Source organism: Eubalaena glacialis, chromosome 14 (assembly GCF_028564815.1).
Source record: "Eubalaena glacialis isolate mEubGla1 chromosome 14, mEubGla1.1.hap2.+ XY, whole genome shotgun sequence".
NCBI classification, from domain to species: Eukaryota; Metazoa; Chordata; class Mammalia; order Artiodactyla; family Balaenidae; genus Eubalaena; species Eubalaena glacialis.
In genome coordinates, this window is record NC_083729.1 from 21959017 (window position 1) to 21974861 (window position 15845).

Sequence of the window (15845 nt, forward strand, 5' to 3'; positions counted from 1 at the left end):
TTGTTAACCCATACCTCAAATTTGTAAAAAACAAATTTACTAACTAGAGACTAATATTTGTATACAGTTTTTTTAATCTTTAGCCTTAGCATATATAGTCAAAGTACTGTTTTCCAAAGTTTCTTAGGTTGGTTCCCACCTTCCCCACTCCTTTCATTATGTTTCTCATTTGTAATAATTATATTTCTCATTTGAATAAGGTTCATGTGTTACTCTTACTACATTTTGGGTTCCCCGTACATCCTATTTAATTTAAACCATTCATGGGGGAGTAGCCAAGATGGTAGAGTAGTACAACTGTGAGCTCACCTCCTCCCATGGACAAACCTGTTTACAGAGCAACTATCTTTGAGAACGAGGTGAAGACTAGCAGAAAATAGCAGTTATATCCACAACTAAAGATGTAAAGAAGGAACTACAACAAGATGGGTAGGAGGGGCAGAGACATGGTAGTCAAGACCCATATCCCTGGATAGGTGACCCACAAACAGAAGAATATTCACAACTGCAGCGGTTCTCCCCAAGCTGTGAGGGGTCTGAGCCCCATATCTGACTTCTCCCCAGCCTGGGGGTCCTGTACTGGGAAGATGAGCACCCAGAATGTCTGACTTTGAAGGCCAGCAGGGCTTGCATACAGGAGAGCCAGAGGGCTGTAGGAAACAGAGACTCTCCTCTTAGCACACCAAAAAACCTCACACACTCCAAGACCCAGCACAGAGACAGTAATTGGAAAGAAGCCTGAGTCAGACCCACTTGCTGGTTTTAGAGAGCCTCCCAGAGAGGCAGGAGGCAACTGTGACTCCCCCAGGGGAAACAGTCACTGGTGGCAGCCATTTTGGGGAGCTTGTTTGACTGCGAGGACACCGGTGCTGGCAAGTGCCATTTTGGAGTCCTCCCTCTAGCCTATGAGCACCAGGGGCTTACCACCCACCAGCCAGTCAGCACCAGTCCCAGGACCGGCTCAGGCTGAGCAGCTACCACACTGGGACCCAGCTCCCTCCACCACTGGGCCCAGGACCTGACCCCACCCACCAGCAGGCCTGCACCAGCCCTGACACCCCCTAGAGCCTGGCCCTGCTCACCAGTGGGCCAGCACCAGCACTAAGAGCCCCAGGCTGCACAGGCAGCTTTTCTGGGACCTGGACCTGCCCAACAGTGGGTTGGCACCAGCCCCAGGACCCCCTGGGCTACACAGCCAGCCTTACTGGACTTGTCCCACCCACCAGCAGGCCAGTATCATCCCTGGGTGCCCCCAAGCCTGGTAGCCAGCCACCCTAGGACCCAGTTCTGCCCACCAGCAGGTCACCACCAGTCCCAGAACCCCCCGGGGACCTGCTGTCAGCCGCACTGGGACCCAGTCTTGCCCACCAGAGGGCTGGCAGCCACTGCATCAGTCAGGGCCTAGCAGCCAGCTGGACCAGGTGCCAGCCCCGCCTACCAGTGTGCCCGCAGTAGCCAGCCCCGCCACAAAAGAAGGGCTCACATAGCCCACATAGGGGGAAATCCCTAGAGCATATTGTTCTGGTGACCAGAGGGGAGTGTGCTGCTAGGTGCCACAGGATGTCTCATACATAAGGCCACTTCTCCAAGATGGGGAACTGTAACTGACCTGTCTAATATATGAGTTTGTTTTTGTAGGTCCTTTTCTTCTCTTGTGTTTCCCACTTAGAGAAGTTCCTTTAGCATTTGTTGTAGAGCTGGTTTGGTGGTGCTGAATTCTCTTAGCTTTTGCTTGTCTGTAAAGCTTTTGATTTCTCCATCAAATCTAAATGAGATCCTTGCCGGGTAGAGTAATCTTGGTTGTAGGTTCTGTCCCTTCTGGCTTGTAGAGTTTCTGCTGAGAAATCAGCTGTTAACCTTATGGGAGTTCCCTTGTATGTTATTTGTCGTTTTTCCCTTGCTGCTTTCAATAATTTTTCTTTGTCTTTAATTTTTGCCACTTTGGTTACTATGTGTCTCGGCGTGTTTCTCCTTGGGTTTATCCTGTATGGGACTCTTTGCGCTTCCTGGACTTGGGTGGCTATTTCCTTTCCCATGTTAGGGAAGTTTTCGACTATAATCTCTTCAAATATTTTCTCTGGTCCTTTCTCTCTCTCTTCTCCTTCTGGGACCCCTATAATGCGAATGTTGTTGCGTTTAATGTTGTCCCAGAGGTCTCTTAGGCTGTCTTCATTTCTTTTCATTCTTTTTTCTTTAGTCTGTTCTGCAGCAGTGAATTCCACCATTCTGTCCTCCAGGTCACTTATCCGTTCTTCTGCCTCAGTTATTCTGCTATTGATTCCTTCTGGTGTAGTTTTCATTTCAGTTATTGTATTGTTCATCTCTGTTTGTTTGTTCTTTAATTCTTCTAGGTCTTTGTTAAACATTTCTTGCATCTTCTCTATCTTTGCCTCTATTCTTATTCCGAGGTCCTGGATCATCTTCACTATCATTATTCTGAATTATTTTTCTGGAAGGTTGCCTATCTCCACTTCATTTAGTTGTTTTTCTGGGGTTTTTTCTTGTTCCTTCATCTGGTATATAGCCCTCTGCCTTTTCATCTTGTCTATCTTTCTGTAAATGTGGTTTTTGTTCCACAGGCTTCAGGATTGTAGTTTTTCTTGCTTCTGCTGTCTGCCCTCTGGTGGTTGAGGCTATCTAAGAGGCTTGATGGGAGGCTCTGGTGGTGGGTAGAGCTGACTGTTGCTGTGGCGGCCAGAGCTCCGTAAAACTTTAATCCACTTGACTGTTGATGGGTGGGGCTGGGTTCCCTCCCTGTTGGTTGTTTTGCCTGAGGCAACCCAACACTGGAGCCTACCTGGGCTCTTTGGTGGGGCTAATGGCAGACTCTGGGAGGGCTCACGCCAAGGAGTACTTCCCAGAACCTCTGCTGCCAGTGTCCTTGTCCCCACGGTGAAACAGAGCCAACCCCCGCCTCTACAGGAGACCCTCCAACACTAGCAGGTAGGTCTGGTTCAGTCTCCCCCAGGGTCACTGCTCCTTCCCCCGGGTCCCAATGCGCACACTATTCCGTGTGCGCCCTCCAAGAGTGGGGTCTCTGTTTCCCCCAGTCCTGTCGAAGTCCTGCAATCAATTCCCACTAGGCTTCAAAGTCTGATTCTCTATGAATTCCTCCTCCCGTTGCCGGACCCCCAGGTTGGGAAGCCTGACGTGGGGCTCAGAACCTTCACTCCAGTGGGTGGACTTCTGTGGTATAAGTGTTCGCCAGTCTGTGAGTCACCCACCCAGCAGTTATGGGATTTGATTTTACTCTGATTGCGCCCCTCCTACCGTCTCACTGTGGCTTCTCCTCTGTCCTTGGACGTGGGGTATCCTCCTTGGTGAAGTCCCGTGTCTTCCTGTCGATGATTGTCCAGCAGCCAGTTGTGATTCTGGTGCTCTCGCAAGAGGGAGTGAGAGCACGTCCTTCTACTCCGCCATCTTGGTTAATCTACCTGCCTAATATATGGAAATAAACACAGAGAATTAGGCAAAATGAGGAGAAAGAGGACTATGTTCCAGACAAAGGAACAAGACAAAATCCTGGAAGAAGAACTAAGCAAAGAGTAGATAAGCCTTCTACCTGATAGAGTTCAAGGTGATGCTCATAAAGATACTCAATGAAATCAGGAAAAGAATGGACGAACATAGTGAGAAGTTTAACAAAGAGCTAAAAAATATAAAAAAGAACCGAAGAACTGAAGAATACAGTAACTGAAATAAAAAATACACTAGAAGGAATCAACAGTAGATTAGATGATACAGAAGAACAGAAGAGTGAACTGGAGGACAAAATAGTAGAAATCACCCAAGCTGAGTAGAAAAAAGAAAAAGGAATTTTAAAAAATGAAGATAGTTTACGAGAACTAACATTCACATTATAGGGGTCCCAGAAGGGGAAGAGAGAGAAAAGGGGGCAGAGAATTTATTTGAAAAAATAATAGCTGAAAACTTCCGTAACTTTTGGAAGGAAACACATATCCAGGTCTAGGAAGCACAAAGAGTCCCAAACAAGATGAACCGAAAGAGGTCTGCACCAAGACACATTGTAATTAAAATGGCAAAAATTAAAGACAGAAGATCTTAAAAGCAGCAAAGCAACTAGATACATACAAGAGAACTCCCACAAGACTATCAACTGACTTTTCAGCTGAAACTGCAGGCCAGAAGGGGGTGGCACAATATATTTAAAGTGATGAAAGGAAAAAACCTACAGTCAAGTACTCTTCCCAGTAAAGCTATCATTCAGATTTGATGGAGAGTTAAAAGGTTTTACAGATAAGTAAAAGCTACAAGAGTTCAGCACCACTAAACCAGCTTTATAAGAAATGTTAAAGGAACTTCTCTAATCAGAAAAGAGAAGACCACAACTGGAAATATGAAAATTACAAAAGGAAAAAAATCTCTTTGGTAAAGGCAAACTATACAGTAAAAATAGGAAATCAACCACTTATAAAGCTAGAAGGAAGGTTAAAAGACAACTAGTAAAATCATCTATGTGCATAAGGGATATACAAAACAAAAAGATGTAAAATATGTCAAAAACATTTGAGGGAGAGAGTAAAAATGCATGGTTGTTAGAATGCCTTCAAACTTAAGAGAACATCAACTTAAAAGACAAAAATATATATATGGGTTGCTGTATGTAAACCTCATGGTAACCACAGATCAAAAATCTGCAATAGAAAAAAGAGAAAGGAGTCCAAAACTATCACTAAAGATAGTTATCAAATTACAAGGGAAGAGAGCAAAAGAAGAAAAAGGAACAAAAAAGAGCAACAAATACCCAGAGAACAGTTACCTAAATGGCCATAAGTACATATCTATCAATAATTACTTTAGATGTAAATGGGCTAAGTACTCCAATCAAAAGACATAGAGTAGCTGAATGGATACGAAAACAAAACCTGTATACATGCTGTCTAAAAGAGACTCACTTCAGATCTGACTGACTGAAAGTGAAGGGATGAAAAAAGGTATTCCATGCAAATGGAAACAAAAAGAAAGGTGGGGTAGTAATATTTATATCAGATAAAATAGATCTTAAAACAAAGACTGTAACAAGAGACAAAGGACATTACATAATGATAAAGGGATCAATCCAAAAAGAAGATATAACAGTTGTAAATATATATGCACTCAACGTAGGAGCTCCTAAATACATAAAGCAAATGTTAACAAACAAAGGGAGAGGGACTTCCCTGGTGGTCCAGTGGTTAAGACTCCGCGCTCCCAGTGCAGGGGATGTGGGTTCAATCCCTGGTTGGGAAACTAAGATCCCACATGCCGTGTGGTATGGCAAAAAAAAAAAAAAAAAAGGAGGGGGAGAAATAGACAGTAACACAATATTAGTATGGGACTTTAACACCCCATTTACATCAATTGATCATCCAGACAGAAAGTCAATAAGGAAACACTGGCCTTAACACATTAGACCAGATGGACTTTATATGTTTTATATATATAACATTCCATCCAAAAGCAGAATACACATTATTTTCAAGTGCACATGGAGCATTCTCCAGGATAGATCACATGCTAGGCCACAGAACAAGTCTCAATTTAAGAAGATTGAAATCGTATCAAGCATCTTTTCCAACCAGAAGGGTATGACACATGGAAGCTAAGCAATATGCTACTCGGCAACCAGTGGGTCACTAAAGAAATCAGAGGAAATTGAAAAATATCTGGAGATGAATGAAAATGGAAACACAACAATTCAAAATCTATGGGATGCAGCAAAAGCAGTTCTTAGAGGGAACTGCTAGATTCTAATGATACAAGCCTACCTCAGGAAACAAGAAAAGTCCCAAATAAACAACCTAACCTTATACCTAAAGGAACTAGAAAAAGAAGAACAAGCAAAACCCAAAGTTAGTAGAAGGAATGAAAGAATAAAAATCAGAGCAGAAGTAAATGAAATAGACACTAAAAATAAATAAATAAAAAGGAAACGTCAATGAAACTAAAAGCTGGTTCTATGAAAAGTTAAAAAAAATTGATAAACCTTTAGCCACACTCATCAAGAAAAAAGAGAGTGACCAAATAAATAAAATCAAAAAGGAAAAAGGAAAAGTTACCACTAACAACACAGAAATACAAATGATCATAAGAGACTACTATGAATAATTACAGTATATGCCAATAAAAAGGACAACCTAGAAGAAATGGATAAATTCCTAGAAACATCCAATCTCCCAAGACTGAATCAGGAAGAAATAGAAAATATGAACAGACCAAATTGAATCAGTAATTTAAAAGCTCCCTACGAACAGAAGTTCAGGACCAGATGGCTTCATAGGTCAATTCTACAAAACATACAAAGAAGAGTGAACACTGGTCCTTCTCAAACTGTTTCCAAAAATTTGAAGAGGAAGGAACACTTCTGAACTCATTCTGTGAAGCCAGCATCACCCTGATACCAAAACCTGACAAAGACACCACAAAAAAAGAAAATTACAGGTATCACTGATGAACATAAAGCAAAATCCTCAACAAAGTATTAGCAAATCTAATTCAACAATACATTAAAAGGATCATACACCATGATCATGTGGGATTTATCTCAGTGATGCAATGATGGTTCAGTATCCACAAATCAGTCAGTGTGATATACCACATTAACAAACGAAAGAATGGAAAGCATGTGGTTATCTGAATAGATACAGAAAATCTTTTGACAAAATGCAATCCATCTATGATAAAAATTCTCAACAAAGTGGTTACAGAGGGAACATATGTCAACATGATAAAGGCCATCTGTTACAAGCCTGCCAGTAACATCCTACTCAATAGTGGAAAGCTAAAAGCATTTCTTCTAAGATCAAGAAGATAAGGATGCCCACTTTTATTAAACATAGTATTGGAAGTCCTAGCAACAGCAATCAGACAAGAAAATAAAATCAATGGCATCCAAATTGGAAAGAAGTAAAATTGTCACTGTTTGCAGATGACATAATACAATATAGAGAAAATCCAAAGGATACCACCAAAAGCTAATAGAACTGATCAATGAATTCAGGGAAGTTGCAGGGTACAAAATTAATACACAGAAATCTGTTGTGTTTCTATACACTAAAAACAAGCTATCAGAAATCAGAATTAAAACAATCCCATTAACAATTGCATCAAAAAGAATGAAATACCTAGGAATAAGTCTCACAAAGGAGGTAAAAGACCTATACTTAGAAAACTGTAAGACACTGATGAAAAATTGCAGACAACAGAAACAAATGGAAAAATATACCATGCTCATGGATTGGAAGAATTAATATTATTAAAATGACTAAGAAAGAGGAAATGCTTATAAATAAAACCAGTTTTGTACTGTGATTTACCGAAGGTTCTTTAGGTTACCTTTCTTACTTCCTCCATTAACCTCTGTGGGCTTGGATCTGTTCTTCTGTCTCAGAGAATCAGTTTCCTTTCAGATGCTTCCATTTTTCAAGCAGGAGGACTGTGTATTACCAATGGTGAACTTTGCAAGAACTGTCTCTACAGGTGTTAACTCTTCTGGAAACTAGTTATAGTTGTAAGAAGAGACTAACTGGTGTCAAAGCATGTGAAAGGAAGTGCTAGGAATAATTCTACTTTTGCAGTATAAGCGAAGAATAGATGTTCTATTCCCTGAGTTTTCTCACATTCTTTCAGGTTGAACCTTAATTTTTTTGTGTTAGAATTTTTAAAATATCAAAAATTAACATGATGTCATTGAAGAAAAATGATAAATGCAGATAAGCAGGAAAAAAATGAAAATCACTCAAAATTCTAGCACCCAGAGAATACCACTATTAACATTTTGATTTATAGCCTTTGACCCATATCCACATATTTCTATTGAATATGTAATATGTATATGTTCCTTGAGTATAATATATACATATTATATATAATATATAGAGAGGGAAAATTTATATTGCTTTCTCGTAACAAATATTTTAACTGTATAATGCTCTGTCACTAGCTTTTTTTTTCAACTTTAGATGAAGTGTTATATCTGAAAGTCTCCTGTCCTCTTAAAAATCAAACTATTTTAAGACAGAACAGTAGGCAATTATACTTATGTGTTTCAGGAAATTTAAAGGATCTTACATATTATCATTTTTGTGTATGAAAATATACTTCTGCAACTCTAGAATTATATGAACCTGAAGAGTTATGTAATTCTGTTACTTTTGGAGTATTTTGGTTGAAAGTTGGATTCCTCCAACAAAATGTTTCTTGTCTTGTAGTTAAAATATACTCGTCCTGGGCTACCAACCTTCAGCCAGGAAGTACTACACAAATGGAAGTCAGATATCAAGAAGTATCATCGCATTCAGTGTCCTAACCAGGTGGTTCTTTCTCATTCATTTATTCACTAAATGTTGATCAAGCATCTGCTGTTGTTTCAGTTATTTATTCCTTTGTGACAAAGCACCTGAACTTTAGAGGCTTAAAACATCAATTACTTTGTTAACGATTCTGTAAATCAACAATTCTGTCAAGGCTCAGAGGGCAGTTGTATATGGCACCAGCTGGAATCATTCATGGGTTGCATTCTGCTGGAAGCTCTGATGGGGCCTGAATACCAGGTGGCTTCAAAGCAGCTACTTCAGCTGGGAGATTGATTGTCCATATGGCCTCTCTCTCTTGCATGGTAGTTGGGTTACCAGTGGGGTACATGGTGACTGAATTCTCAGGCAGAGTATTCCAAGAACATAAAAGCAACAGCTCAGATCTCTTAGGCCTAGCTTCAGAATTTGTTCAGCCTCATTTTCATAGCATGCTGTTGGTCAAAAAAATCACAGGACTTATCCAGTTTCAAAGGGAGGATAAATGACTCACTTCTTGATGGGAAGAGTGGCAGAGAATTTCCAGCCATCATTAATCTACTACAGCTATATATGCAGTACTTTGGGGAGGAGTAGATATATAAGAAGTAAGAGACACATTGCACTAAAGAAAGCTGATTTTTGGAAAAATTTGAGCATACAATTTTTTGTATTTTTGTAAGTATCAGAAAAGTACCAGGGAACAGAGTGTTTTAAGCTTTTTAAAAAAACTTATTTACCTCTTTTTCTTTTACCTTTCCTTGGTTTTCTTTTTGTTCTTTGGCTTACATATTTTTCTGTGTGGTTTATGGTGCAATTTATTGGGCTTCTTCCCCCCTCCCTCCCCCCCGCAAGGGTATAGTGGGTTAGTGTAAATGGCCAGATTGCTAAGAAAAGGATGCTGTTTGGTGTAGTCTTCACATGATTTCTTTTTCTCTTTTTCAGGGCTGTGAGGCTGTCTACAGTAGTGTATCTGGCCTTAAAGCTCACCTGGGCTCTTGTACATTGGTTTGTAATGTTCTGAACTATTTATCTTAATGTGACCTCTAAAATAGTCTGACATGGAAGAGAGTTCAGATTCAGTGAACAGCTAGTTGTCCTGTTTGCTATTATCTTCAAAGGCTGGTTTAGTTTAGTTTTGTTTTTTTTTGTCCCAGAGATCCTCGGTCTGTTAATTGGGTGGGATGCCAGGGTATGTCCAAGATGCAGAATGGGCCAAAATAGCCATAAGTCATATCAATGAAAAAATTTGGAGAAAAATATATAGTTCTGAGTCCCTACCAGGGATTTAACTTCTTCCACCTGAGCGTCTACCACACTGGGCCTGCCCTGTCTTATTGGGCCTTCAACTTCCTAGAATCAACCTACATTGTGCTTATCTGGATTGGTGAAGATCCTCAAACCCATCTGAACTATTCTGGCTTCTGGGGATGGGAGGTGCGATCCCTGGGTGTTAGGCTAACAGCCATTCACCTCACTGAATCTTTTCCATGTTGACCCCGGTGCCCTACAACCTACCAGTCATGGAGATTGCTGCCACTTTGCATTCCCATTCAGAAGTATCTCCTCACACAAAATAAGCACCATGGAAACCCGCAGCTTCAGGAGTGGAGAGAAGTCTCAGTCAAGGCAACAAGGGAGTTGGAGGCATCCAAACCAGATCTGTCCAGGAATGCTTAGGAGTTTGTCATCTTGATCCTAGTTTCTGAGTCATTCAGCTAGGTCTTATGGAGGGTACTCTTCTAATTCTGGATTCCTAAGGCACTCTTTGCAGCAGTGGATTGATTCTAGTGGGAAGAATTGCACATTGGTGCCTCATTGAACTTAAGGAGTTTGATCATTTGAGGGGAGGAACCAAGAGAACCTGGAAGTGAAGTGGAAGACATAAGGGAAGATAGAAAAATGTGACATGTTACATAATAAAATTAGGGGAACTTCAGGTTGTGTTGGGGAGGGTCAGTGGGGTCAGTGTTTGGTATAGAATTGCATTAGGATAGATGTATTATGGTGATAGTACGCCCAAACTTGTTTTCCTAAATATAGTGCTGTTATGGATTTTCTTCCTTCTTCACTTTGCTGAAGTAGTATCTCCTCTTTTCATCTCTGACAGTCGCTACCCATTGCCCAGGTATGTGTCCCTGAATTTACCATTCTCTTTCTTTCTTTCTTGAAAATAGGGAACCTTTGTGGCTGGAAAATACAAGTGTCTTCTATGTCAAAAAGAATTTGTGTCAGAGAGTGGTGTCAAGTATCACATCAACTCTGTCCACGCTGAGGTGAGGTTTCTCCTTTCCCACAGTGTTTTTATAATCTTGTGGACCCCATGAATATGCCACAAGGGATGTGAATTTTGTGCCTGTTACTATAGGCTAAGACTGTCAGAGAGACTAAAGGGTCTACATTAGAGTTTAAAAACTTCCTAAAATTAGACGTGTAATAGTATTTTTCTGTGAAAGCATTTAAAATCACTGTGGGTGTGAGCATCCCTGACTCTTCTAATTATCTTAAGTCCAATTAAATCAGACATTTGGGAACCAGGCTGTATTTACACCTTTGGAATTCTTGTTTCACAGCAATGTCTATGCTCCTGTTTTCTGGTATTCCAACATCTTTGAGCAACCTGTTTTGAATATTGTTGAAATACCACATAGAAACTGTGTAAAAGATGTTATTGAGACAGTTGAGGCAATTTGAATACTAGCTGTACTACTAAGTAATAGTAATGTGTCAATGTTAATATTCCAAAATGTGATAATTGTATTGTAGTTATGCAGGGGAATGCGCTTGTTCTTAGGCAGATACATGATGATGTTTTTAGGGATGAAGTGTCATGTCTGTAGCTGAATTGTGAATGGTTCAGAGGAAGGGAGGGAGGGAGGGAAGAAGGAAGAGAAGGAGGGGAAGAGAGATTAACAATGGTCAATCTAGGTGTTCATTGAACTATTGTAACTTTTCTGGAAAGTTTGTAAATTTTCAAAATTAAAAAATTCTGTTAAAAATGCTTTAAGTTCAGAAGGTCAAGAGTTTTCTCTTGGGGAAAGTTTTTAGGAGTCCAGGTGAACAGAGAAATTGTCTACTGTATAATTAAGTACCCTTATTGCAAAAGCTCAAGGAGTAGAGTGTACATTCTCTTGGAATATTTTACTGCAGATACTGTTGTTGCCTGGTGAGGAAATATAGCAAGCGCCTGCGGCTGTCCTCTGCCTTCAGATGCAATAGTTCTTAGCAGTGTGGGCTTTAGTTAGTGTCATCCATTGTGGTTTCTGTTGCTTTACTGGTTGAAGCTTTGGGAATCCCTTTCCATATCTGAGATTTCTTCAGGAAGGCAGTCTTTTTTTTTTTTTTTTTTTTAAATAATATTACCTTTTTATGCTTTGGGAAGTATTTGAAAGATAATTATCTCCTGACAAAATCTGGCCTTTGTATAGTTCACTTGTTTCTCCAGTTTCTGTTTCAAAAGTTGGAACCAACAAATTTCACTTAGTTTGGGACTTGCTCCCAAGTATTTGTTCAATAATTTATGCCTGTATTTATGAAATCCTTGTGGTGGTAAACATGTTTACCTTGTTCCTCCCTTTCTGCCTCACTTTTTTTTTTTAATTTTATTTATTTTTTTGGCTGCATTCAGTCTTCGTTGCTGCACGCAGGCTTTCTCTTGTTGCGGAGAGCTGTGTGCGGGCTTCTCATTGCGGTGGCTTCTCTTGTTGCAGAGCACGGGCTCTAGGCTCCTGGGCTTCAGTAGTTGCAGCATGTGGGCTCAGTAGTTGTGGCACACGGGCTCAGTAGTTGTGGCTCACGGGCTCTAGAGTGCAGGCTCAGTAGTTGTGGCGCACGGGCTTAGTTGCTCCGCGGCATGTGGGATCTTCCCAGACCAAGGCTCGAACCCATGTCCCCTGCCTTGGCAGGCGGATTCTTAACCACTGCGCCACCAGGGAAGTCCCTAACCCTTAATTTTTTAAACTGAGACTCAGAGAGGTTAAGTAATTTTCTGATGGTCACATGGCTAGAAACAGAGCTAGGATTTGCACCCAGGTGGTCTGGCTGCAAAGTTCATGCTCTTAACCACTACACTGTCATGAAATAAAAATCTCCTATGGCTCAGTGCTTTACATCTCATGAGAAGATTTTTAAAAGGAGAGGAGTGGGTGGGATCATGCTAAGTAATCAGACTTCCTAGGTCACTTATTGTTGTACCCGAAATCATGTCTTACACAAGAAATGCTTGTAATGACTGCTCTGTACTGAATTTCTCCAGTTGAAAAGACACAGTTCTAAGCTCTGGTTCCATATCTGTTTCCTCTTTACTGTGTTCTGTCCTAATCATGCCTTTAAAAAAAGTCTTCCCATACCACTTTCTAGTGCACTATATTTTGACTGGATGATGTTTCTGTTTTGCCTCTGTAGGATTGGTTTGTTGTAAACCCAACAACGACCAAAAGCTTTGAGAAGCTGATGAAGATAAAACAGCGACAGCAAGAAGAAGAAAAGCGGAGGCAGCAGCACAGGAGCCGAAGGTCTCTAAGAAGGCGGCAGCAGCCTGGCATTGAGCTTCCTGAGACAGAGCTGAGTCTTAGAGTAGGGAAGGATCAGAGGAGGAGTCATGAGGAACTGCTCGTGGCAACGTCCTGTAAAGAACCAGAGCAGGAGCCAGTGCCAACACAGTTCCAGAAAGTCAAGCCCCCAAAGACGAATCATAAACGAGGAAAGAAATAGGCAGTCAGTGTGAAAGCACTCCTGGGAGAGTGGATGGGATGCTGTGGTCACAGGGACCTGTGTGGAGAGGCCTGAGTCATGGGGGCCAAGTGAAGAGAAATTTACTCTTTCAGCTGTTTGTGTAAGGCTGTGGCACTCTCAGCTCCTTCTTCCTGTGTAAATTTCAGTGTTTTCCCTATTGATTCACATGGACCCTCCACCACCCCCACCCCCATCTCCTTTTTGGTAGATTTTCCTGCTATTCTCATTGGAGTCCTCCTGTTTTTCTCTTATCTTGCCCAAAGAGCTCCTCCTTAAGGCCCACTATAGGCCCTTCTTGCCCCGTACAAGACTAAGAAACCTGTTTGATTATCCTTTCCATACTGGGGTGTAGAATGTTCTTGGAAGCTCCGTTGATTTCGTAGTCGCTCCGTCATCTTATAAAACAATTCCAAACTAACTTTTTAAAACCATACTGATTTATCATTTTGTATTTGTGATATAACAAGCCTAGAACCTAGAACTGTTGTCACTCCTTTAATAAGGTTCCCCTGTCTGCTTGGGTGACAGAATTTATGGAGGCTGTTTGTTGTCTCAATATGGTTTTAGGATTGAAAGTGAGAAAATAGATTTAGAATAAAAAAAGCTAGACCCTCCGGACACAGGTTTCCCTAGGAAATGCTTTGTTTGTCCCAGGTGGCAGTAAGTACCTAGAGCCACACACATGAAATGCAGCCTTAGGAGGAATGTGTCCCACACATAAAATGACTGGAAAGAAGAAAGTAGCAGCAAAAATAAATACCGCCTCAACTTCCCTGGGTGTGAGGCCTCATCTGTTGCTATGACCAGTGCCCTCCTGCAGCTTGTCTTGCTCCTGAAGTTTTGAGGATTGAGAGAGAAATAAACCCTTTTGCTCCTGATGTTTGACACAGAACCCTAATATTGCTGGTACTCCCGTGAAGATTGGTAGGCAAGGTGCACATTCCTTCTCCCCTGGACTTGACCTGACTTGTTAGTCTGCACTCTGTTAAGTCCTCGTATCTCTCTTTAGCCAAAGTCTGTCTCTTTGAATTTTCTGAGAATATTGTCCTCTACCTTCTTTTTTAGATGTTGTGTTCTGTCCTTTTTATAACCTGAGACTTTGACACCAGGTGTAGATATTTATCTGGAGTTGGAAAGAAAAGTTCTTTTTCTGAACCTCATGCCTACCTGATAGTATCTGTTAGGCTGTTTCTCTTTGAGGCTGGCTTTCCCTGGAGCATTGGTTAGAGCAGCTCTGTTGTCGTATTCCTGGATTCTCTTCCCCTTTTCCATAAATATTGGTCTTCTATATTCTTGCCAATTTTTGTGGCTTATGCCACATAAAAAGCCAGGGACCCTTAACCCTAATATGGACCAATACTGCCTTTTCAAATTCTGAAAGGCTGTTACCACTTTTAACTCTGTTCTCTGTGCTCCTCCATATAGCCTTAAAATGTGGGCTTTTGTGAAGACCACTTTCAAACATGGGAGCATTGAAACCTGATTGGGATACTGCCAGAACGGGTAGTTTTGCAACAAGGGAAGGACATGGTCTGTCCACTCAACATTGTCATTGGCAGTTGCTCCCTTAAAGCCCTTTCCGTACATGAGGATTGTCAGGGAGGAAAATGGAGAAGCTCTGTTAATTTCTGGTGAGTAAGACTTGGGGAATGTTTGGCAATGGCAAGAAAAATAAATGACTCTGTGTTAGAATGATGTTTTCCATTGTTCATTGACTCCAACGTGCTACCTGTCTCCTTGCTGACACAGTGTGTCTGGGGAAGATAACGACCAGAGATGGGAATGAGTTTGGAAGAAGTAACACGTACAGTTGTGTCCATAGTTCTTTGGGCCCTGAAATATGCTGGTTCAAATGAATCCACTCATGCCTTGCTTTATTGCTCTTCCCTTTACAGATACCGATTTTAATTAAAGTATGTACATTGTTGTTTTAGACATAATGGTATTGCACACTTTAAATAGACTACAATATAATATAAACATACCTTTTATATGCACTGGGAAACTGAAAAATTCATGTGACTTGCTTTATTGTGAAATTTACTTTATTGTGGTGGTCTACACCCAAACCCCCAATAACAGATGTGTGCCTGTAATTGGTTTGAGATTAAACTTGTCCAGTCTCATCCAGGGCCCTCGCAGGTGATCCTTTTTCCTATCTGAGCCAGGGATCAGCAGGACTCACTAGAGATTATACTAAATATATTAATTGAATTTTTAAGTTTTTTAACCAAATTCATTAGAATAATATTTATTGAAGCTGAACGGTATCAGGTCTAGCTAGATTTTGGAGCAATGTGAACTCCCTGCACTTTGGAATGGACATTGGTACAATCAATTTAAAAACTAATTGGCAGGATCTCTTAAAATTGAAGATATGCCCTGAGACTCAGTAATTTCACTCCTACGGCTATACAAACTACTCCTGGTCAGGTGTTCTACTAGACATCTACAAGAATGATGTTGCAGTCTAATTTCCAATATGTACTGGAAACATCCTGTACCAGAGACTACTGGCTGTCCAGCAAAATTGGCTTTACCTTGCAGAGTTATAGGATTATAGGAGAAATGGCTAGACTACACTTCAAGCCCTCCAGCCAATTCCCCTGTAGTGATGGGGTAGCCAACTAACTTCTCTGTGGTGGAATGTGAGTGCAAGTAATGTGTGTCAATTCCATGCCAGGACTTTTAAGAGAGCAAGTGTACCTCCATGCTTTCTTTCCCCTTCTTCTGGCTAGATGCAGTTGATAAGGCAGCTCTAGGGCATGGTAGACCATAACATGGAAGATATTGATTCCCTGAATGACCCCAAGAAAGACT

At 41.0% G+C, this 15845-nt stretch overlaps 1 protein-coding gene across 4 annotated transcripts in view; it reads left to right on the top strand.

Annotated features, from left to right (window-relative positions):
* ZNF512 (zinc finger protein 512) overlaps positions 1 to 14717 on the top strand; it is a 38074-nt gene extending 23357 nt beyond the window's left edge. For 3 of the 4 annotated variants that reach the window (XM_061168736.1, XM_061168739.1, XM_061168737.1), the window contains 4 exons: positions 8211 to 8312; positions 9237 to 9299; positions 10469 to 10567; positions 12696 to 14717. In XM_061168736.1, the coding sequence (XP_061024719.1) occupies positions 8211 to 8312; positions 9237 to 9299; positions 10469 to 10567; positions 12696 to 13004 (573 nt within the window). In that variant the 3' untranslated portion in view covers positions 13005 to 14717. The remainder of the gene's footprint in view (positions 1 to 8210; positions 8313 to 9236; positions 9300 to 10468; positions 10568 to 12695) is intronic. The other variant, XM_061168738.1, reaches the window with a different exon arrangement.
* Positions 14718 to 15845: the final 1128 nt, after the last annotated feature.